This window comes from Culex pipiens, chromosome 2 (genome assembly GCF_016801865.2).
Source record: "Culex pipiens pallens isolate TS chromosome 2, TS_CPP_V2, whole genome shotgun sequence".
Classification (NCBI taxonomy): Eukaryota; Metazoa; Arthropoda; class Insecta; order Diptera; family Culicidae; genus Culex; species Culex pipiens.
Window position 1 is genome coordinate 95,643,110 of NC_068938.1, and position 23,761 is coordinate 95,666,870.

Here is a 23,761-nt window from a genome sequence, read left to right on the forward strand (position 1 = left end):
CCGAGGGGTGCGACACTTGCCTTTTCGCAACAACTGTTGTTTAACCATAAAAGCTAGGCAAAATGTGCACATTCAAACCAGTTCGAAGTATTCTATTTTCCTTAGCAAAGCACTTCCCAAACACAGATGTAAACTTAAAATACCTAGATTGTATAACAATATTAACAGTTACCAGATATTTTTGTTGCTTTCAATTTTTCAATAGAACTAGCGTTTCCCAAACACAGCATTCAATTTTAAGTTACTAGTATAATTGTATGTCATGAGTACTCGAGTAGGTACTCCGGATCGTGACATTTCTCTTCAAGCCTCTCCAACTCCTTGAGTGACTTGACCTTCTTGAAAGTGCGCTTCAAAGAGGGAGTCGTTGAGGGCCCTCTGGCACTGCCGGATTCCCGGCTGGACACATAGCTTTCGATTTGGTTCACCTTGTGACCAATAGTGTCGACCTTCACGCGCAATTCCGAAGGTATTCGGATTTTATATTCGACTCTTATGGAAAGTGCAGACAACGCGTCCAGCATGTTTTTCAGCACCGTTTTTTGGTCGGTACAATCCTCACGAAAAGATTGATCTCGCTACTGGTTCATAATTATTTCGAAGAGCTCCTCCGGGGACGGCTCAGCCTTGACCTTTTTCGACATGTTTTGCTACAAAAAGTATAAACAACAATGTAAAAACATACCGAAACATATCTGGACATATCATGCGGTCTGAAATCAGGAAAATCGCTAGACGTAATATTTGAACAAACCCCTTACGGCCAGCCGGTGCGAGTAGAGACCCTAAATAGGGAGACTGGTCTAAGCTTGCTAAATCGATCTGGCAACGTATGTTTTGAGCTTGGCAACACTGATAAGTTTTGCTGGGCGTAAAGGCAAATGCTCGTTTGGATACGTCAAACTCGCGTCTGTTTGGGTACGTCAAATTCACTTCGTCCAGTCTCCCTATTTAGGATCTCTAGGTGCGAGGCATCGGCGGAACAACAAAAGTGGGTATAGCACTTAATCAGGCGAGTAAAGTCCAAAGTCGGTCATTATTCAGCACTAAAGTAGCTGTTAGTGCTGATGCAAAACTTTTCATGCTTTTACTCGCAGCTGTGAATATAGTGTTATAGTGATGGATGGTTACTTGGGTCCCATTTGCTAACAATAAAAAAAATAGGCAGATTTTGCGGCAGAAAAGCATAACAATAACATAACAATCATTGTATACAACAAATCCACTGCATACAACTTGCACCCAAACACCCCTCTATGACGTCATCGATCGGTTTCGAAGCAAAATCAGCTGTCAGCTGATTCGATCTCTCTCCTTCTCCTCTCTGAACAGCGGACGGCTTGTGCGAGCTTTTGTTGTTATTGCTTCACACTCGTCGTCGCTGGGCAGGCTGGGGAGTGCGCTTTTATTATTATTTACATTCACTTTTCTCCCTCGGAGTGAGTCAGTTCGCAGCGCAAACGACACAAAAACGTGTGAGTGTGTGTGTGTGTTGCGAGGAAAAATCTCTCACTTTGTGGGGAAAAAAACAAATTTCAAGCAGGTAAATAAATACAAAATTTTCCTTTCGTGTAGGCAATTGTTTTGCAACTCGCCCTAATTCCCGTTTTTTCCTGTTCCGTGACCCCACGGGTGCTCTCCTCAGTAGTGAAAGTTCGATCGATTGCGAAATCGCGCTGCTGCCCAAGATGTCCGCGGAAGCATCCACAAATTCGTCTCCGTCATCGTCATCGGGTGCCGTTCCGCCGTATCCGTCCAAGATGGCTCGAACCGAGGTCGGCAGTCCGGAAGTTCGGGCGGGTAGCGTCGGCAGCGGCTGCAGCAGTGCCGACGAGGACGAGGACGTCGAGTACTGCGAGAACTCGCCGTGGGTCTTCATTCCGGAGCCCGTGTTCGGGAAGATCTTTCTGGCGTTGGAACCGCGGGACATTATGCGCGCCGGCCAGACCTGCAAGCGGTGGAACAAGCTGTCCCGGGATGAGTACATCTGGCGGAAGTACTTTCAGCGCGAGTTTAACGTCGAGGCGAGCATCGGTTTGAAACCAGGTGAGCGAAGGAGAAGAAAGACGGGAGCTGAAGGCAGACGGTGTGACATAATTGCGACTCGCCATTCATGTATTAAAGCCAAAGGGGGGCTGCTTTTGGTGCTCTTTTAGCAGTTATTACGTCTCCGCTTTTCTCTGTTTTTGCAATGCAATCGAATCGGGTGGTGAACGCTGCGCTGGTTGGCGTTGAAGCAAAGCCGATATGGTTGCGAATCGAGCAAGACGCGATTTTTTGTTTTCAATTACATACCGTGTGCAGGGGAGATCCTGACCCAAGAGTTACAAAACTCAAATTTGAGTAGAAGTCATTCCACAGTTGTAAACAAATTGAAAAATGTACATAAAATGATTGCAAGTAAACTAAATATGTGTCAAGGTTGTTAAATTGCAAGTATCCAGGTTTTTAAGCGAAGATGGCGTTCGAATGGCGAACATCCGAAATGTCAAAATCGCGCAGTAGCACCAACATTAGAAAACAAATGTGGCTGTCATGCCATGGCACACTTTTTTCGGATTATTGGTACCACTGCGTGATTTTGACATTTCGGACGTTCACCATTCAAACGCCATTTTCGCTTAAAAACCTGGATAGGTCGCGATAACAACATCTTTGGACTGTGGATATTGAACCAGGACTGCACTTAGTAAGCTGGCTGCATATCAATCAGCATCTAAGGCTTAGGGTAATGGTATGTGAAGTCCGTGATAGGGAAATTCAAATGACAGATAGGAAACAAGCAGCCCCTCACGCTAAACATGCTCGGGAAGGTTTAATCATTGAAACCATGGCCTGCTATTTTTCTCGGGCCGCGTTCCGCATGTGTGTGAGACGATAATGAACTATCCAAATAGCGCTCCATCACGACTTGCGTAATAATTGTTTATAAATATTTGACCACGACCATTGATTGGCAACTTGGTAGAAAAGTAGCTTCCTCGTGGGGTGTTGTTTCCACCATATTGACATGTTCTTGTTCTAGGTGCGGAATCATGGCGGGCCGAGTATAAACGCCTAACGGACAACGTTCCGATGGTGATGACCGACGTGCTGACGAATCACTCGCACCAGGTTCTACACGTCAGCTTCTCGCATAATGGGAAAATGTTTGCGACCTGCTCCAAAGATGGATTCGTCATTGTAAGTATTGACTTGATATGTAGAGGTGCACTGTTCGTGTAAGGCAATCGAGCAGGATGCTTGTTGTTAGGATGATCTTTAGTGTAAATTTTCCTAACAAGTGACTTGTTTTTACAAGTCGGATATCGATGCAGGTGCAATCGGCACTAACAATGAAGGCCCTTGCTCCTTGATTATGTTAGATATTTAGAAAAATAGAAGAGCGACTTTCATTGGATGTTAATATTTATTTTCTCTCATTCCAAAAGGTCTGGAACTCGGCCTACCCGTCAACGATCCGCGACTCATACGATATGCGCAAGCTGAGCTGGAAGTACACCCAGTTTTCCCAGTTCAACCAGAGCGACACGCTGCTGCTGGTGTCTGGCGTCCACTTTGGTGCTCCGCACAGCACTTCCGGCGAGATTGCCGTTTTCACCGTACAGGGTACGTTTGACGCTTCACGCGTTGAATTAACATTTATGCTAACCGACTTCTTTTGGCTTATTTCAGGCGGCTTTCGGTTGAAGTGTCGGGTGGCCAACCGTCCGTACGATATTTTTGGCTCTTGGTTCAGCGATCAGCATCTGCTGTCCGGGGACTTGAACTGGCTGGCCCATTTGGTGAGTACGTCGTTTCTGTGGCTGAACAAAGCCAACCAGGAGGTCGATTCGGAGCACACGCCCATTCGCAACCAAATGTACAAATTCTACAACCGGAACGCCAGCTCGATCCGGGCGATTATGGTTGCAAACTGTCCGTGGTTGAACGACGAATCGGTAGCGAAGAAGGATGAAAGTGCCGGGGAAGGAACGAGCAAGACAGCCGTCATCGATGACGACGAGGATGACCGGCGGATAGGCAATCCCCTGTCGCACTACCAGATGAACCAGGACCAGGCGATGGACGACGTTTACCGCGCAGGGCGAGGTTCGTACAGTTCGGCTTTGCCTGTTAACCCCGATTTTATCCACAGGGCGTAGTGTTTATTCCAGATATCGACCTTGATTTCCCGTACATCCCCTTGGAGAACCACGACTACGCTAGTCCGATCCACTATCTGGACGAGTTCCGGCGAGAGTACGAGGACAGCTACTACGAATCATCCGACGACTGCCTGGACGACGACGACGACCAAGAAGATGACGACATGTCCGAGGTTGACGATCTGGACAACATCTGTCCAAAGTATCTGATCTTCTCGACCGGTTCCAAAACCTACACCCCGCACCAGATCGGCTTCAAGCGAATAGGCAACGTCAACTTCCCGCGCCGAATCGACCCCGGTCCCTCGCTGAAGGAACGGATCGCGCTACGGGAGCGACAGCGCGAGTTGGAGGTAATTATGCGCGAGATGTCCCAGGAAGAAATCCGCCTCCAATATATCTTGCAGAACGAAACGCCCCCGGTCGAGCCGAACTGGGCCAACTACGAGTCGGTTTCGGACCGGTTCGACAAGATTGACAAGCTGATCGATCTGCACGGCCACATCATCGGGATGGGGCTGAGTCCGGACCACCGGTATCTGTACGTCAACAGCCGGCCGTGGCCGAAGAACTACGTGATACGGAACCCGCTGGAGCCGCCACCGATCGCGCAGGAGATCGACATCCACGTGATCGATTTGATGACACTGAAGAAGGTCGGCACGATGCTGCGGGCGCACAAGGCGTACACGCCCAACACCGAGTGTTTCTTCATCTTTTTGGACGTTTGTGATAATTATGTTGCTAGGTGAGTAGTAGCACGCTGGTTTTTCTATTTTAATGTAGAACACAGTGCAGTTAAGTCAGTTCCCGAGTAAGACAACTGACTTAACTGCACTTACTTCATATTATTGTGTATTAGATGTCATATTTTGTTACAAAACCATTAATCTATCACAACTCCCCTGGGCTTTGTCATAATGAGTGTCATAGGTTTGATGCTTGTTTGGCAAAGAGTATGATTTGATTCGATGTGGAATTAAAATCGAAGTGTTCAGTATATTGCTGAACCTTCCATTTTTACACATGGACACCACTTCATGCTGCGAGAACCCACTTTGGCGCAGTTCTCCGATAGTGGAGGTTCTCCGATAGTGGAAATATCACATTTGTACAATGAACCGCTACATATGTGATTTTTCCCTATCTTAATGTGGGTGTCAGGTTAGGATGCGGGTTTTTAAAAAAATAGTTTTTGTAGAATTTAGGATTTTAACTATAAATATCAACTTTTAATACTTTGCCTTTAATTATTTAGGGACAAAATTAGTAACAGTGAATTTAGTAATTCTATCAGAATCGGTGATTTTCATTCAAGTAGCATAAAAACCATTATGATTTGTCAAAATTTCCGTAGAGTCTCGATCAATCAATAGTGAAATGATATCGGACTAAGTTCGTTGATCTGTTGAACTAACGGTTGTCGGATTATGATTGTATCGACCATTGTTGCGAATCGAGGATCTACTGGAATTCTGACGATCAAATGGTCGTCTCTTTTTCAATTAGCGACTTGTAAAATATGAACTGTTAATCTACTTTTTTTTTGTTTTTAAAAGAAGCTAGACAGGTTTTAAAAGAAACGTACTAGAATTTTTGGCTACTAATTAAAAGTTCGGGGATTTGAAATAAGTGTAGCTTTCGGATAGCTTGCTTTAAATCTTGTATTCAATTCAAGTTAGGTAGTTATCCGCAAATGAAAATTTGGACTTATATGAATAATTGAACATTTTGGACTTATGAATAACACACAACTGTGCATTTATTCTAGAGTCAGATCCATACAGCGCCAGTGTTTATTTGGTCGAAGTGTACTAATTCATTGGCAGATCTGATTCTAGTTGTAATGTACGACAAGACTACTGACGGACGTGGCAGGACGAGGGCCCAGTTTAGAGGTTTCGACATCAACGATGTGCGGCTAGGTCACCCTCCCAAAAAAAAAAAAAAAAAAAAAAAAACCATTTATCTATCACAACTCATCAGTTTTACAAGTGATATTTACCAGAAATTCTGTCGACAATTTCATGCAAAATTTATTATTTCTGAACAAATCAGGTTTGTTTGGTTTTGGGTTGTTGTTGCATCCGGACTTAGATCGAATAGTGCCGAATTTTTTTTCAAGGTGATCTTGCGAGAGGCGATACGTAAACATTTTTAGGATGACGTTCGATGCTAGGTGTGCATCGCCAAAAAAGCAAAGCAAAGCAATCCACTTTAACGACCCCCGGGTCTTTTGTGGGCTCTGTTGCAAGTTTCTGCTCATTTCTAGGTGTCCGAAGGTTATGTGTGGTGAGTCACCCATAGCCTCTTTTACGCAAATGGACCGACGTTTTACATCCCCATCCGATAGAAGGCGTGATCAGGCAAATCTCGTTTCGAAAAATGCCACCGGGTCCGCCTGGGATTGAACCCAGGCCATACTGGGGTTTAGAGGCTACCACGCTAACCACTAAACCACCGGACCCGCATCGCCACAATGAACCCCAAAAATCCGGTTCTATTCTTCGAGGTCACCACTGATGAGCCATCTTCAAATTTGAGGTCGCGGATGTATTGCTGTGCTTGTTTAAACATTACGGCTCTGTTTTCAAAATTCTCCTTCGTAAGAGGCTCCTTGAATCCAGTAGAATCCTCTTTCATCGAGTTGAACACGTCGAACCGTTGCTTATCGTTTTTACAGCGTAAATGACTTTCATCTTGGACTTCGTGAAATGAATGTGGTTATCCGAAAGTTTGTTTCCGAGTTCGACACCTTTTTCCTTTTGGAAATTGTTTAGGTTTTCGAGGAACTCCCATTTGGCTTCTCCGTCAGAAGTTAGAATAACTTTGCGCTTGTGTAGAGTGTTACGAATGAGCTTAAGCATATGTACAATATCCAGAAGGACATGAACATCGTGTGTCCCGCAAGGGTGCTCGAACTTGGTTACCATGGGCTGGTTCGGGCTGATCTTAAGGTGGCATCCGAGCAGGTTAGCAGTTGTTATGTTTGTTTGTGTTCCGTCAAACACGAAGGCACCTGCTGTTCACTAGGTCACGCTTGGCCTCTGCTGAGATTCCATTTATCAAAAAATATCCATCAGGTATCTTGAAGGGTTCCTCCACGCCAGTCACCATGAACATCAAGGCTTCTTTTGCTGCTTTAACTTCGCCGAAAGACTTCGCGAACTCCTTTTGTACTTTCCCGTTCAGCTTCGTCGCGTGTCGATCCCATTTGATCTGTTGTCGCATACCGACTTCGTCCATCAACAGAATCCCGAGTAACTCCTTTCCCTGTTCAGCATTAGTCGCCGCCTTTCCTCGGAGAACTTCCAGCGATTCCTTGGTGATGCGAGTCAGGGTACGAGGGTGAGGAAGACAAAGTTATAAGCTTTTGCGGAGCAAAAATGCAACGAAGTTGCGAAGTTTCTAAGCTGCACGCTGTAAGCTTTGCCACGTCGGTGATTTCGGAGTTCGTTGAACAACTCATCGTTGAGAGAAAGATCCTAAATTATGAAACAAATGCGATTAGCTCTCTTCAGTAAATTAATAAATATTCAAACATACCGTGGTTTACTGTTGATCCAGCAAGTTATTCCTTCGCAATGTGTTCAAAAGTTCCTCGCTTCTTTTTCTTGAGACGATGTACTTGGGATCGCAGCCTTTATATGATCTTTCGGTACTTTTCCAGCTGAATCTGGAACTTTGGCAAAGCTTTTGTCGCATCTTCTTTCGACACTGTCCTGTTGTGCAAGTCGCCAGCGTAGCGGATCGTCTTAAAATATTTGAACGTTAGATCATTTAAGAGCGAGTCCACGAGCAAAGCATACCCATCTCGCATCGACCTCACCAATCTGCCTGAAATTTTCAGAGGTTGTTTGTGCATATAAAACTAGCATCTGGCCAAAATATGAGCACTCTAGGTCAACGGGAAGTGGGGCAAATCGGGACACAAAGTTTAAAGGTTCAAAAACGTCAAAAATTTCAAAAAGGCTATAACTTGGGCAAAATTCAATTTAATTTCCAAATTCAAAATGCATCTGAAAGGGCTAAAAAAATGCAACAAAATGCAGGGTAGAGCATCCCGATTGTTCAAATCTGAAGGGAGTTATTGGCATTTTAGTGAAAAAATAACATAATTTTCAAACTCAAATAAAAAAGTGTTCCATCCAGATATCAACTCGGTTCGACCTGCAGCTTGTAGGGGACATCTGGGACTACCATCTGAGACTGAGAACGCTTTGGGTAAGGCAGTTTAACATATTAAATAGACATTTTTACTTTTACTAAATTTTTTGGTTGTAAATTTTTGCTCGGGGGACCCCTAAGATCAAAATTTTCGGTGATAATTTCATCATATTCGTGTTCCTGAGACAATTTCACAATAGAAACATGCACAAAAATGTTTATTTTCATCCATTTCAACCATTTAAAAAATGAAAGTTAAAAAAAATTAAGAAGCTGTTTTTTTCTGGTGTCATCTAGTATCCTTGGAAACGAACTTGATTTTCAATAAATGTGAATCTAAGTTTTTTTTTTATCTTTCATTTTTTAAAGGTTAAAATGGATGAAAATAATCATTTTTATGCATGTTTCTATTGTAAAATTGTCTCAGGAGCACGAATATGATAAAATTATCACCAGAAAATGGGATCGAAGGGGTCCCCCGAGCAAAAATTTACAACCATAAAAATCACTAAAAGTAAAAGTGTTTATTTAATATGTTAATCTGCCTTACCAAAAGTGTTCTCAGTCTCGGATGGTAGTCCCAGATGTCCCCTACAAGCTGCAGGTCGAACCGAGTTGTTATCTGGATGGAACACTTTTTTATTTGAGTTTGAAAATTATGTTATTTTTTCACTAAAATGCCAATAACTCCCTTTAGATTAAACCAATTGGGATGCTTCTCCCTGCATTTTGTTGCATTTTTTAAGCCCTTTCAGATGCATTTTGAATTTTGAAATTAAATTGAATTTTGCCCAGGTTATAGCCTTTTTGAGATTTTTGACGTTTTTGAACCTTTAAACTTTGTGTCCCGATTTGCCCCACTTCCCGTTGACCTAGAGTGCTCATATTTTGGCCAGATGCTAGTTTTATATGCACAAACAACCTCTGAAAATTTCAGGCAGATTGGTGAGGTCCAAACGACGTCCCATACAAAGGGGTATGCCCTGTTCGTGGACTCGCTCTTAAGCTTAATTGGGTACTAAAGCCCTATGCCAATTTTTATGTACAACGGTAAAAAACACGATTAAAACCATTTCTGATCACTTTTTTTCATTTTAATGCAAAAAAAAAATTTACAAGACAACATTTTTTCGATGGATCAACTATGGTCCCCTTGGAACGAGCTGTCAAGTAGGAACTTTTCTGTCAAGAAGGACCGCGAGGTTAATTTTTCCAAATTGATTTAAAAATCGATTTTAAACTCTTTGTGGTCGTACAAATGGTCATTGTACTCAGAAAAATATGCTTTATCGCTGTAAACAATAATATCAGCAATCTAAGCTTCATTTTAGGACCCAATTGCTGTAAAATTTCAAACCTGTTTCGTTGTAACACCAAGCCTCGCTTAGGTGGTTGCTGGACTCGATCAGCAACCGCACAAAGAGGGACGGGGTCATCAAATGCCGATGGTCCAGAATCCGGTGGACACTCATTTGCGCGGGCTTCTTGGTTAGGGGTTTCAAAGTTTTCCACTTAAATTCAAATGGGAAAATACAAATTATATTTCATCCTTTGAGATGAACCGAGAGACGTAACCTAGAGGGAACACTTTCGCCTCGTAAGCGGAAGATCAGGGTTCAAATCCCGGCTCGGACCAACAAAACTGGTGATCGTTTCCCAACTGGACTTAGATTGCTTAGTGAAGGGATGGTAGTGTATCATCACAAGCTGTATCTTATCACGATATTCTAGGAAAGGCGATCTATAGAATGTTAACATTCACACCTAAACATGTTAACATTAGTTGAGTAAAAATTTTCATCGAATCCTCATTGTAAATGCCGTGCCCGATACCCTTAAAGGATAATACCGTTAGGGCAACTGGGAAAGATTTACATTTTTTTACTTTGAGATGAATTATAAAGTTTGGTGGTCAAACTGTAATATTTTTTTTTAATAAACAATTTTCTCTCTCCCCCAGCGGTGCCGAGGACATGCACGCTTACCTCTGGGACCGCTACTACGGTGTCTGCCTGGCCAAGTACCAGCACGGGGACGTGGTCAACAGTGTGGCGTTCAACCCGCGGGACAACGAAATGCTCGTAACCACCAGCGATGATTACGAAATCAAGGTTAGTCTCTTGCGTCACGTTGCTGCTCGATGGTTTAAGTTTGGTTCTAATCTAATTTTGCAAAAAATTCTAGATCTGGCGATCGCTTTCCCAGGCGAAGAAGCTCGGCATCCAACCGGTTGGCAAAGCGGTCGAGTTTCGGAAGGCGAAATCCAAAGCGGCTCCTCCGTCATAAAAAAAGTGCGAGATTGTATCACGTTTATAATATTGCTTAATTTGTTGAAATACTTTTTATCTGTTATGCGTGCCCGTTTGGTCGAGCTCTAGTCGTTTAGTGAAAATTAAAAAAAAAACAAAGTCGGAACGATCAAGTGAAATGAAGTCAATTTGGAAAATGTTGGGTGGAAATCTCGTGTGAAGAAGAACAATGAAAAAACGCCTGCCACATTTAGACAGAAAAAAACTATGTGAGTAGTTCTATTTTGGAATGTAATAGTGAATACAAAGATATATATTTCCCCTTTTTCCTCTATCAATGTTCAATCACAAATCAGATGTTTTGTACATACATTTTCTCTTTATCTAGGGCATACAATCACACTGATTTAGCTGATTTGGATTGTTACACACACATTCACACACATAAACACAAACAAACGTTTACTTGTCTTGCAATGCAATCGTAACAAAATTCAATGCTTTAACAAATCACAGATTTAGATGAAATATTTGTGAAAATTTAGAATTTTTATTCTATTTTACTGTTTTAAATAAAAAACATAAATCACATAAACTGTCTTGCGTTCTTTTCTTTTAGTAAAACCACTCATCCGAAACTACTTGGTGCTCTTGTTTTGTTTTTCTTCAGTTCAAGATGAGTTATTAAGTGATGACCTGTCCCGTTGCATGCGACCAAGTTCACGTGAAGGCACTTTTGGGCGGTGCCGTCGTCGTCGTTTTGGACGCCGAAGTCTTCTTCTGCTCCAGCGCTTCCCGCTCGCCGTACAGATCCAACGTGCGTCCGTACCACCAGACCAGCACGTCAAAGAACACGCCAATCGCCGTTAGTCCTGCGAGGGAAAAAACATTAAAAAATCTTCACCAAAAGTCCCGATGATGCCCCTTACCGAGCGCCGTCAGGTTGATGTAGTAGCGGAACAGGCGCTGGTCGTACAGCTGGCAGTTCCCCCGCTTGCCGCACTCCTCCGTCCACACCAGGCAGGTGCTGTCGATGATGCGACCGTACAGGATCGGGCCCGGGATGAGCGCAAACAGGCTGATCATCATCAGTATCAGCCCCTGCGTGAACGATTTATCCTCCTTGGCGACGCATCTGCAGTTTGAGAGGAGGGTGTAAAGAGTTACGCTTAGTATTTATGTTTCAATACTTTTTAAAACTTTGTATTAATCTTTTCAGGGCCGAATTTAAAATATTTTTTTGGTAATCTGGGAAAATGGTTTAAAGGACCACACGAAAATAATAGGCTAATTTAGAAATTATGATTTTTGGATTAATATGATCCTTCTGGGCTTCAAATCACATTTTGAATTTGTAAACAGCATTGAAAAGAAGAACCCAATTCTCTGAGACTTCGGATCTTAATTATATTTTTGTATTTATATTTGGATGAAACTTGTATGTACTTTGTCTATGTCAAGTCCCCAGTGATGGAATAATCACCAAAAAAATATTTTCGAATCACTTCAAATTATTTGTTTCGCTTGGTTTAGGGGAAAGTGGGGCAAGTGTAACAAGCTAAGGAAATGATCGTTGTAACCCATCAAAAACGTTAAAAATCTGTCGGATTTTTTAATTATCATCTTATTTCAGGTCTTGACTAAGAATTTGATAGAGCAAGTTTTAAAAAAATCCTGTTTTTAATGCAAAAAAATGATTTAAAAAAAATGATTTTCCGTACGTTCTACTCAACTAGTGGGGCAAGACGAATCACCCGTTGGGGCAAGAGGAACAATGCATGAAAAAACATGTTAATTTGCTAACAATTGAACTGTTATCACTTAGATACATCAGATTAGGATGTATTTGAAACATTTCTTTCATTTTTAGATTAAATAATAGTATGTTACTAAAAATTTGATCGCTTTTACGAAAAAAAAATATTACTTTGATGAAATTTTTTTAACAATTGTTTACCAGTTTTTAAGAACGTTTATGTATTTATTTTCCAATAAAATATGTTGTTGCAGCAATTCGTTTTTTTTCCATACTAAAAATGCATATGGTACACTTGCCCCACCTGAACAAGATTTTTTTAAAACTCTCAACAAAAATAACCAAAAGTTAAATCATACTTTAAAATAGGTGCAAGTCATTGGTAGGGACACTACTGATCTAGGAAAAATTGCATTTTGAGCCTTAAAACCAGGGTGACCACTCAAATCCCATTTTGAAATTCCCGACTTTATCCCGACTTTTCCAGAATCTCAAATAGTATAGCCATAGGCATTTCATATCTAAAAAATGATTTTAAAAAAAAACTCTTTATATAAAGGCAATATAAACCAAAACCATCAAAAAAAATCTAAATGAATTTAAAGAAAATAAAACTATTGACAATTTTCGTAAAAACAGAAATTTAACAACAAATTCCTTAAAAAAAACCTTTAAAAATTGAAGCACTCATTATTTTGATTCCGATTAGAAACATAAACAATTAGTCTTTGAAAAATAACCGAAAGCTTAATAATATTTGTAATTTCAATGTTTATTTTTAAAATTGGCAAAAGTATAGTTTTTGATACTTCGTTTCAACTGGAAATGACAAAAAGTTAAAGATAACTAAATTTAAAATTTTATTCTTAATTTTAAAATATGATTGCTGTTCATATTTTTTCAAATAATTTTGAAAATATCTAGGAATTCGTAAAAAAAATGTTTTTACTAAGTTTCCTTTTGAATTTTGTAAATTTTGTTATTGAATTTTGAATTGATGTTGATTTATCTAGTTGTCAGTATTTAACCGCTTTAATTTTTTTTAATGAAAAAAAAAAACGGTTTGATAAGAATTTATGTATTATTCTAGGTTTTACCTTTTTTAGTGAAATGTTGAAAGAGAAAAAAAAAATCTTTTAGCATATTTGCAATAACTTAACCAAAATTTATTGGATTTATTTGTTAACAAATTCAATATTTATTCATGTATTCAAACTGTTCGTTCCGAAAATTGAATGGATTTTGTTTCGATATTTAAGTTTTCCGATAACTGAAAATCAAGCTTTATCTAAAGTAATTTACCCATACTCATAAAAAATTCAAGGGAATCATTTGGAAAAAAAATATTTGAAATGACTTAATGAATTTAGTTCTTCAATCAATAATACTTACCACAAAAAAAAAACATTGCTAAACTCAAATTGGAATCTTTTATCAAATATTCAATCAATGTGATAAAATGAAATATAATCATACGTTTGTGCTTGCCGTAATCGTTAAAATTAGGCTCAATTTTGTTATTAATTTTCCATTAACTTTGTTGTTGTTTTAAGTTAGAGTAAGAACAAATGGTAATGTTTGAGCATGAGCATGAGCATGAGCATGGTTGACTGCCAATGAGCTGCTACTCCGTTATTGACGGATCAGCTGAAGTTAAACAATGAATCAAAAATGATCAGTGGGAGCCAACCATCCATTCACTGTTTAACCTCTGAAGATCCCTACTTTATTAGTCAATACCGGCGCCCTCCCAAGAAGCCTGCAGTTCAACGAAAGGGAGGAATGTTAGTCCGATAGTTGAAGTTGCAGACTCATCAAGCACACAGTTTTTCGCTATATACTTGTTGATACCGCTCGAGACCGTTGAATCCACAGCATCTCCTTCAAGCATCACATGATTATTATTTTTTTTGGGTTAGTAGGATAAGGTATTGGCTTTTCGATGCCTCCCGAGCTACGATGCTATGGGGAGGACTTTCATAACAAACCCGTCGGCGAGCCTTCTGAGCAACGGTGCTATGGGAAGGTCTTTCTGGTTAACAAACAAAGTCACTCACACACAATTATTTCACTCCACTATTAATTAATCCAAAATGTCAATGCGTCTTTCGATCATTATATAGAAATGGCTTTTTCACCATAAAAAATAAAACCTTATTCGAAAAAATATACACAATTTACCCGACGCCGTGCCTTCCGATCAACGATGATATAGGAAGGGCTTTGAAAATCACAAAACAATTAATTAAGATCACAAAAAAAAATCACAAAAAACACCAATTACTCAACGAAAATTACGCTCAAGACACAAACTATTCAGTAAGTCATGCTATTATTCGATTACCACAATCACTCATCCCACACGAATAGCGACACAAAAGCACAAAAAAAAAATAACCTGAATAATCACGATTTCGCGTCCCCACTTCCAGCGCACCAATGATGCCACCACTCGATTACCACAATCACTCGCCCCACACGAATAGCGACACAAAAGCACACCAACAAATTAACCTGAATAATCACGATTTCGCGTCCCACTTCCAGCGCACCAATGATACTATTATTCGATTACCACAATCACTCGCCCCACACGAATAGCGACACAAAAGCACACCAAAAAATTAACCTGAATAATCACGACTTCGCGTCCCCACTTCCAGCGCACCAATGATGCTATTATTCGATTAGCACAATCACTCGCCCCACACGAATAGCGACACAAAAGCACACCAAAAAATTAACCTGAATAATCACGACTTCGCGTCCCCACTTCCAGCGCACCAATGATGCTATTATTCGATTACCACAATCACTCGCCCCACACGAATAGCGACACAAAAGCACACCAAAAAATTAACCTGAATAATCACGACTTCGCGTCCCCACTTCCAGCGCACCAATGATGCTATTATTCGATTACCACAATCACTCGCCCCACACGAATAGCGACACAAAAGCACACCAAAAAATTAACCTGAATAATCACGACTTCGCGTCCCCACTTCCAGCGCACCAATGATGCTATTATTCGATTAGCACAATCACTCGCCCCACACGAATAGCGACACAAAAGCACACCAAAAAATTAACCTGAATAATCACGACTTCGCGTCCCCACTTCCAGCGCACCAATGATGCTATTATTCGATTACCACAATCACTCGCCCCACACGAATAGCGACACAAAAGCACACCAAAAAATTAACCTGAATAATCACGACTTCGCGTCCCCACTTCCAGCGCACCAATGATGCTATTATTCGATTACCACAATCACTCGCCCCACACGAATAGCGACACAAAAGCACACCAAAAAATTAACCTGAATAATCACGACTTCGCGTCCCCACTTCCAGCGCACCAATCAAGAACAAATGGTAATGTTTGATAAACTAAAAAAATAAAAAAAACTTTTGATTATTAAAAAAAATATTTCAAAATTCTGTGTTAAATCGTCCAGAGTTTATAAGTATTTTCAATGTCTTAAAAATCTTTAATTTTCCCGACTTTCTAACAGAATATCACAAATTCCCGACTTTTCCAGTTTTTTTGCGGATTTTGGCGAATTCCCGACTTATTCCCGACTTTCCAAGCAGGTATGCTTGGGATTCAATTTTTTTTCCCGACTTTCTGACAAAATATTACAAATTCCCGACTTTTTCCCAATTTTCAGCTAATTTTGGTGAATTCCCGACTTTTTCCCGAGTTTCCCGATTTCCCGACTTGAGTGGCCACCCTGTAAAACGAACCCTAAGCCTTATTTTGTACTTTCCAAATATTATAAGAAAACAAAGGGTTTGAAAAAAAAACTTCATTAAATCTTATGCTCCGTGGCGTTTACGTCGTATTAGCGGTTATGTGGTAGTAGAATCAGCTAATTGCATTGTTAGCAACAATTCCTCATACTGGAAATAATCAAAATTGTAAAAATTACGGCCGTACGAGCGATTTTTCCTCTTGCCCCATATGGTCGTCATGCCCCACCTTCCCCTACACATATTGTCCATCTATAAAAAGTGATAGGTCATTTTTCGACGTGTGACGATACATCTGCAAGTGTAGTAGTGAAAAAGATGTTCCACCGAATAATCAAGATGATGATTTTTTAGATTCCTTTTACCGATCTTTCGTGCGCGAGAGAGGAGAGCCAAGTTCCTATCGGATTTTTTCTCTTGATGAACGTTCAAAGATTTTCTTTTGATGATGACTCTTCCATCGCTGCAAGTCCCAATACAATTTTGGCAGCTGTCTATACAAGAAGGCTATTAAAATATTCAACAATCTGTATTTATCTTAAGAACAAATTTTCTGACCGATTTGGTGTTTTTGGCATAGTTCTAGGTATTACTTCTACGAAAAAGTTACACTCTTGAATTTTTTTTTTAATTTGACGTTTTACACAAATAAAAGAATTGAATTGAGAAATTATCGTTTTTGGATAGGATTTAAATGACAAAAAATGTCATCTTTAGAGTTATGTTACAAACGTTACAAATTGGTCATTATTAATTTGGCATTGTGGCCAATTTGTGATATTGTTTCAGAATTCGATTTTTTTTTTAATGAAACCATCGTGAAATATACATGAATAATAGAAAATGAACTTTTCGGATGGTTCGGATTTTCGGAACCGGTAGGTCAACTGGCCCTGACATTTGATGGTCAAAATATAGCGTCTCAAAAAGGTCACTTTTCGGTTGTAGCAGATCCCTTGTGGCCACAGTGAGCAATTCCAGTTCGGTTTCGTAAATGGCTTTTATTTATTTACTGTAAACTGGGGTCAATCGGGACACATGGGGCGAATTGGGACAGCAGTTTTAAACATGTTGGAGCACAATATTTTGATTTTTCTGGTTGGTTTCGGTTAGAACAGACTCAGGCCAACAAAATGAAAACAAATAAAAAATTTAAAAAATGCGAAATTTGCGAAGTTGTTTTTACATGATAACAAAAAAAATACTACCAAAATTGTATAGAACCTTGTATGGATGAACCAACGATGCAAAATGGCTTATCTGGTCATAAGAAAGGCCCCATATCCGGAATTCACGGAGAATTGGCCACAGGTAAAAAATCACGTATTTATAAAAAAAACAGTCAATCAGCCTGATTTCAAATTTTTCTATTGAACATATTTTACGATAGAAAATTTGATTTTAAATATAATTTTTTTTATTTCTTTTAAATTGGCAACACTGCCAAATGAATTTTGACAAACTTAAATCAAATGACGATTTTTTTTCATCTGAAACATATCCAAAAAAGAAAATTTCCCAAAAAAATATTCTGCGCATTTTGAGTGTGAGTTAAAAATTGGCAAAATGATAAATTCAGAAAAAGGATATTTTTTTAAAAGTGTGACTAGTTTTTTTTTTATTTTTTGGTATTTTTTTTTTATTTAGATGTAACTGTGCAAGTTTTTTCCATGACCAAAGGGGCGTTCTGCATCATTAGTTTGGCTATTAAAATATTCAAAAATCTGTAACTCGAAAATAGATTTTAAATTTGGTGTATTCGGCAAAGTTGTAGGTGATTCTCAGATTACCATCGGAAATCTGCTCTCAACTCACAATTTGTGGATATTCCAATAGCCGATGCGAAATGTCTTTTTGGTCAAAAAAAAAGTACTCAAACAGTTAAAAAAAAAATTGAAATGACACGCCAGAGTCCCAACATTTCAATGCAAAATGTGGTTTAAAATGTATTTCACATTAGTTCAGATGTTTGCAATCATTACACCTTAAAAAAATTTCTGTGCAGGCTCAACTCAAGGGGTAGCCTGAAGTTTGGGGTCTCCAGATACACGTGCACTTCGAACTTTTCAAAAATATTTAGACAGAGCCGAATGGTTTTTCTCCAAAAATTATATGGAGAATTAGTGCTGTTCGCTACTCCCACATGCAATTTTTGGATTGTATGCAACAGCGACGAACCGCCCTATTTCTCCATACAAACTTTGGAGAAAAACCATTCGACCATGTCTATATATTTTTGAAAAATTCGAAGTGCACTTGTTTCTGGGGACCTCAAACTTCATGCTTCCCCTCGAGATTAGCCTGTGCAGTCATTTTTGTCAATTTTTGTAGGTTAGCGTCAGTTTAAAAAAAATAAGATTTGACGAAAATAAAATTTTAGCAGAAAAAAACTTTAAGCATCGATTTTTTTTAAAAATTTAAGAGATTATTAAATCAACCCAAACATGCTAAAAATGATTCTAAACGCAGGGGAATGCAATTAAATTGATTTCAGATGACAAAAACTTTAAATAAAATTTGCAACGGCTTAAACGAATAAAATCAAACTCACCTGTAATTGACCAGCAGATTGCCGATGCGTCCGGACGCCCCAAAGCAGTTGATAATACTGGATATAATGGAGAACAGGTAGAACCCGAGGGCACACCCCTTCAGACAGGCTCCCGGAATGAGCTGAGCCGTGAAGGGACTCTCCGTGGTGGTGCTTCCCGACGGGGTGCTGGTGGTTGATTCCTGCTCACCATCACCAACCTCCCTTCTTCGTCGTTCGTTGGGTTTCTCGCTTGTCGCAGCGTTGAGCTCTTTTTGCACTGTGACATCTGGGGATTCGTCCTCCGTGTTGGCGGTTGGCGCTTCGTCGTCTTCGTCATCGTAAATGTACACATCGTCCAGGGCTGAGTCGGTGGACGTTTTTGGAAGTGGCACATTCGTGGCATTTTCCGATGGTGGACGATTTGCGGTGGTGATGGTCGTTGAGGGAATACTGTTGGTGGTGAAGGTACTGCTGCTGCTGCTGGAACTCGCTTCGGTGGTCCATGGGTTCGTAAAAGGCTCGGTTGATCTCATCGGGGTCGACGTGTACATTTCCCACGGAAGTTTCGTAATCGGCGAATAGTTTTCATTTTGGCACGTGCACTGATCGTAGAACTTGCCCTTGGCATTCCACTGATCACAACCGGCGTGACAGGCGGAAAAGAACGTAATTCCGGTGTCCTCCTGGCAAACCGGCGAGTAAGGAATTCCCTCGCAGTGGCACCGACTGTTACAGACCGTACTCAGGTTCAACCTGCCCTCGACCAGTGGCATCGTTCCGTCCGGACAGGTCAAGAAAAGGTATGAAAACTGTCCCATCATGTACCCAATACCAACGATCACGTTCCAAAAGAGTAAAATCTTCGGTGATGGTTTCTTCTTCGAGATGACCACCCCAGAAATGAGAAATCCGGCCACCATGCCAAACAGTGTGATGGGACCGGTGATGACCGTGGCGTTGGCCGTCGTCTTGTGGAACTGCACCTCGATGTACTTGCTCAGGAACGTGATGTAGCCGCTCGAGCCGAGGATGTAGAAAATTCCGGAGATGATGTTGCACATTAGCAGCTTGTTGCGGAGCAGGCGCATCAGCGCTTTGGGGAAGTCTGTAAAGATTCATGAATAATTAATTAAAACTTTCAGGATTCAATAGAAATTTGCTTGTTTTTTCCTATTAACTTAAGGGGTTTGTACACCCAGAACTGGGCATCGGCATACGAGAGGATAAAGAGCACGATTCGGTAGTAAAATGGTACTGTGTGCGGACTGAGAGGATAAATCCCGAAATTACCGACAGTACTTTACTCATGGGTTCATCTTCAAAAAAAGTTCATCTATTAAAAAAAAAGTACCGGTACCGAGACTCGAACCCAAGACCTTCGGCATATTGAACCGTGCCTTTGCCGTATGGGCCACCATGGTTCGGTGACTAAGTGGCGGTCATTTGTCCATATAAGCCACTCAATAGGATGAACTGTTGCAATGAACGAATGAACACGCGAGAGGACTATACTCTCGCAAAATAGCACTTTCCTCACGTTTCTGTTCGTGAGGACTATCCCCTCGTTTTTTAACTTTGGGTGTAGTTTATAAGATTATAAACCTTCAATCAAGCATGAAAAACAATACCTTCAATAAATTTTAATTGTTTCTCTAACCTATAAAATCAAAAAAAGGTCTCTTGAATGTTTTTTTGTAACACTTTTTAGAAAATAATTAAAACTTCATCCGATTTTTTTTATGCACTGATTTTGAGTCAATTCTGCACAACTTTCGAGGCTATAGAGGAGAAAAGCAACTCGCAACGAAATTTTGAGGCTAGGAATTTTGACAGGTATGATTTTCATAAAGTATTCGCCTCCTTTTCTCTCCCACAGAAAACGTACGGACAAAGTAGCTGTCAAACTAGGCAAAATTGTTAAAGTCACTCACAAAATGAACTTTGAGTGATTTGAGTTCATTTGTGACGTCACGATTTTCTCCTCTATAGCATACTTTTTTACCCACACGCTGACGAGTTACAGGCTATTGATCAAGTCTTCCCATTCTCCCCTAGATAGAAAGATGATTTGCAACTCCCTGATAAAAAATGTTTCTACGATTCAAAAATATATCGTTGAAAAGTGCGTTTGAAAAAAAGAAATGGGTTTTCCCATAAAAAGTACGATACGTGGAGGCGCATGGTGGCTCAAGTTAATTTAACTTATTTGTGAATAAGTCTTATTTGTGACGTATTACACCGTAAATTACTATGAACATTGATAAACGATTTTTTTTAAATTCCATGTTTTTCAATCATTAGGCTGGTACAAATTTTATTTAAAGATTTTGTTTCCGCCCCCCTTCAAAGTTGGCCCAAAAAATATTTTTTCCAAAAAACTTCAAAATTTCATTGGAAATGTAAGTGCAATCAGCTGAAAACAATTTTGCGTTCAGAATCATTTTTAGCATGTTTGGGTTGATTTAAAAATCTTTTGAATTTTTGAAAATTTTCGATCTTTAGTATCGCAAAAAGTTTTTTTTCGTTGAAATTTTTGTTTTCGTCAAATCTTACATTTTTTGAAGACTAATGATTGCAAAACAACTTAACTAGTGTAAAATGCATTTTAAAACACTTTTTGCATTCAAATGTTGAGAGTATGGCTTGTTATTTAGATTTTTATATTTTTCAACAAATTTTGATCAAAAATGGTTTTTCTGTGCGTTTAATTTTTCTGTGTGAAAAGGGGAGTTAAAAAAATGATAAATTACTTTTTGATACTACCCCAGAGTTTCACTCTTTTCGCAAAAAAATGTGAAAATCCTCCATTTTCTTTATGCGATATCTCTGGAACATTAGGGTGGCTTTTGCCGTGTTAGGGTGGTCCAGAAAATGGTAATTATTGTCGATTTTCTCATAAACCACATTTTTTTTTAAAATAATCATCACTTCGTGCCATTACAACAGATTTTAGCCGTCTTGGACGCAATTGTAAGGTATAGTCTAAAGTTTTAAAAGTCTAGACTGACATTTGAAAAGTTTGTATGATAACTTTAAATGCTGTTTTGAAGGTCTCGGGACCAATGATCTTAGGTCTGAAAATATTTTTATTGAATTCCTCAAATTTCGAGCGATGAGTACTGAAAATTTTGATAGACGCAACTTTTAGTACCCAAAAAAGTATAGGCCATCGCTCAAATTTAAAAGTTATCTCAATTTAAGTTAAAAAAAGATTTTTCCCAATCTTGTCACTCTCTTGTTTTTGCGCGCGGCGCATTGAAAACCCCAGTTTTAGTTTTCGAAAAATCATATCTCGAAATCCATTAATTATAACTTTACCAGTTTTTGATATGTTATGTAAAAAAATAATGAGTAATTCATTACAAAAAAAATAAGGCATAGGCTCGTTGTTCCTGATACCTTCAAAACAGCATTTTAAGTTTTCATACGACCTTTTCTAATGTAAAGCAAGAATTTTTGAACATCAAACTATTTTTCCTTAAAAGTCTATCGATTCTCACCTTATCCTCCTGTAGCTTTCGTTAAATCTTAGTCCCGTTCAATAAAAGCATTCAGTCTGCAATAGGATGTTTCAACCGAAACAAAAAGTTCTCAGATCACGGCAAACCGAGGATACCCATAGGGACTCTCATGCCAAATATCAGCCCATTTGGTTGAGAATTGGCCTGTCCCCAGCGAGTTGAAATTTACATGGAAATTACTATGGGATTTTTGCGCTTTTCGTTCAATCGATCCTACAGGTCAGGGGACAACATGGATTCACTCGGAATAAAGACAGGTGTGTAGGGGATGGTCCAATGAACATATTCCAGGAGGAATTAGGGTTGTCCATTCTGTCCCCAAGGTGCGCATTGGATCGACGTCCGGTGTCTCCAAAATCAACGATTCAATTCTCCTTAGTATGCTGTGACGACTTTGTGTAAACCACGACGCCATATATCAGACGGCGACCACGTGGCAGAGCATACACTCAAGTTTTGGCTCAGAAACATTCTTTGAAGTAATAAAATTATAATCATTTGATGTTGAATTTCAACTATTCTACTTAACGTAAAATGATGATTTTGTGTTAATAATCATGGTGTCGATTTCTGGAAAAGTCAGGGAAAACCTGGAATTGTCAGGGAATTTTATTTGACCTGGAAAAGTCAGGGAAAGTCAGGGAATTTTAAGCTGGGTCAGGGAATTTCGATAATCTTAAAAATATTACTACAAAATTTCATTTCTTTTTGAAAATTCGCCCTTGATGATGTATTTGAATGTATTCCCGGCCAAACTTTGCCACATTGTGTGTAGGCCAGATCCTTGCGCATCTTTTGGTATATGTATACATGTTATAACATTGAAGTTTGGAGCATCCTGGAGCTCGGTACAGACCTTCAAAGTTTGGCAATTTTTCGAAAAATCGTCCCCGGCTAAAAAGATATGCGTGTCGCACCTCGCGACGCCCGAGACGCCATTTGATTTTGCTGGGGTCAATTTTTCGAAAAATGCCAAACTTTGAAGGTCTGTACCGAGCTCCAGGGTGCTCCAAATTTCAATGTTATATATACCAAAAGATGCGCAAGGATCTGGCTTACACGCCAGTGATGTTGAAAATAAACACTTTAGTGGTCAAAATGCCTCAAAAAGTGACATACAGTAGTTGTTCGGTAACTGGGCTGAGAACGTAGCCCAGTCATCGAATGCTGTTCGCTAACTGGGCTGAACGAAAAATAACGAGGGGACTACCGATGCATAATATTTATTTGATGAAATATAAAAATAAAAGTTACTCAAATTTGTTTACAATCATTACTTTTCATATTTCTTTAATTGTGACTTGAAATTACAAAAAGGTTTGAAAAAAGTTTTTTTATTTGTTGACCATGATTTTTGCATCCATTAACCCCTCGGTGATTTCGGTTTGTTTTGGTTTTTTGACGTTTGTCTGCTTTTTAACTGGGCTACGGCCCAGTTATCGAGCGCCCAGTTAAAAAGCAGCCCAGTTAAACAACGCCCAGTTACCGAACAACTACTGTATTTGAAAAAATCTTGTTTTATGGGTTAAATCCCATTTAAAATTGAAGGGCGGAGCGCCAGCTCCTGTTACGTCCAATCATGCTCATATTTGGAATTTGAGCTCAGTATGCCCACCGGAACAAACCCCT

General features: G+C 39.7%; 2 protein-coding genes across 5 annotated transcripts in view; one reads left to right on the forward strand and one right to left on the reverse strand.

Annotated features, from left to right (window-relative positions):
* Positions 1-1,362: 1,362 nt before the first annotated feature.
* On the forward strand, positions 1,363-11,163 carry LOC120428087 (F-box/WD repeat-containing protein 5). Of its 4 annotated transcripts, XM_039593072.2 has the most exons (9): positions 1,363-1,543; positions 1,649-2,046; positions 3,026-3,183; positions 3,432-3,609; positions 3,676-4,092; positions 4,146-4,501; positions 4,556-4,896; positions 10,276-10,426; positions 10,500-11,163. In XM_039593072.2, exons 2-9 carry the CDS (start codon positions 1,689-1,691, stop codon positions 10,599-10,601), a joined length of 2,061 nt encoding a protein of 686 aa, XP_039449006.1. In that variant the 5' UTR covers positions 1,363-1,543; positions 1,649-1,688; the 3' UTR covers positions 10,602-11,163. The 4 variants fall into 4 exon arrangements, with proteins under 4 accessions (XP_039449006.1, XP_039449004.1, XP_039449003.1 ...); XM_039593070.2 differs by having other exon boundaries at positions 1,646-2,046; positions 4,146-4,896; XM_039593069.2 differs by having other exon boundaries at positions 4,146-4,896.
* The window catches only part of LOC120428086 (solute carrier organic anion transporter family member 74D), a 58,747-nt gene continuing 46,078 nt past the window's right edge, over positions 11,093-23,761 (reverse strand). The window contains exons 4-6 of the mRNA XM_052706943.1: positions 18,630-19,716; positions 11,494-11,699; positions 11,093-11,436 (exon numbers count right to left, since the gene is read on the reverse strand). Of these exons, the coding sequence (XP_052562903.1) occupies positions 11,285-11,436; positions 11,494-11,699; positions 18,630-19,716 (1,445 nt within the window). The 3' untranslated portion in view covers positions 11,093-11,284. The remainder of the gene's footprint in view (positions 11,437-11,493; positions 11,700-18,629; positions 19,717-23,761) is intronic.

Bases quoted from the DNA above. Each gene is read 5' to 3' on its own strand.
- LOC120428087 (XM_039593070.2), top strand. From the start codon at position 1,689: ATGTCCGCGGAAGCATCCACAAATTCGTCTCCGTCATCGTCATCGGGT. The intron at 4,093-4,145 runs GTTCGTACAGTT...CACAGGGCGTAG, and splicing joins CGTTTACCGCGCAGGGCGAG to TGTTTATTCCAGATATCGAC. The intron at 10,427-10,499 runs GTTAGTCTCTTG...AAAAAATTCTAG, and splicing joins GCGATGATTACGAAATCAAG to ATCTGGCGATCGCTTTCCCA.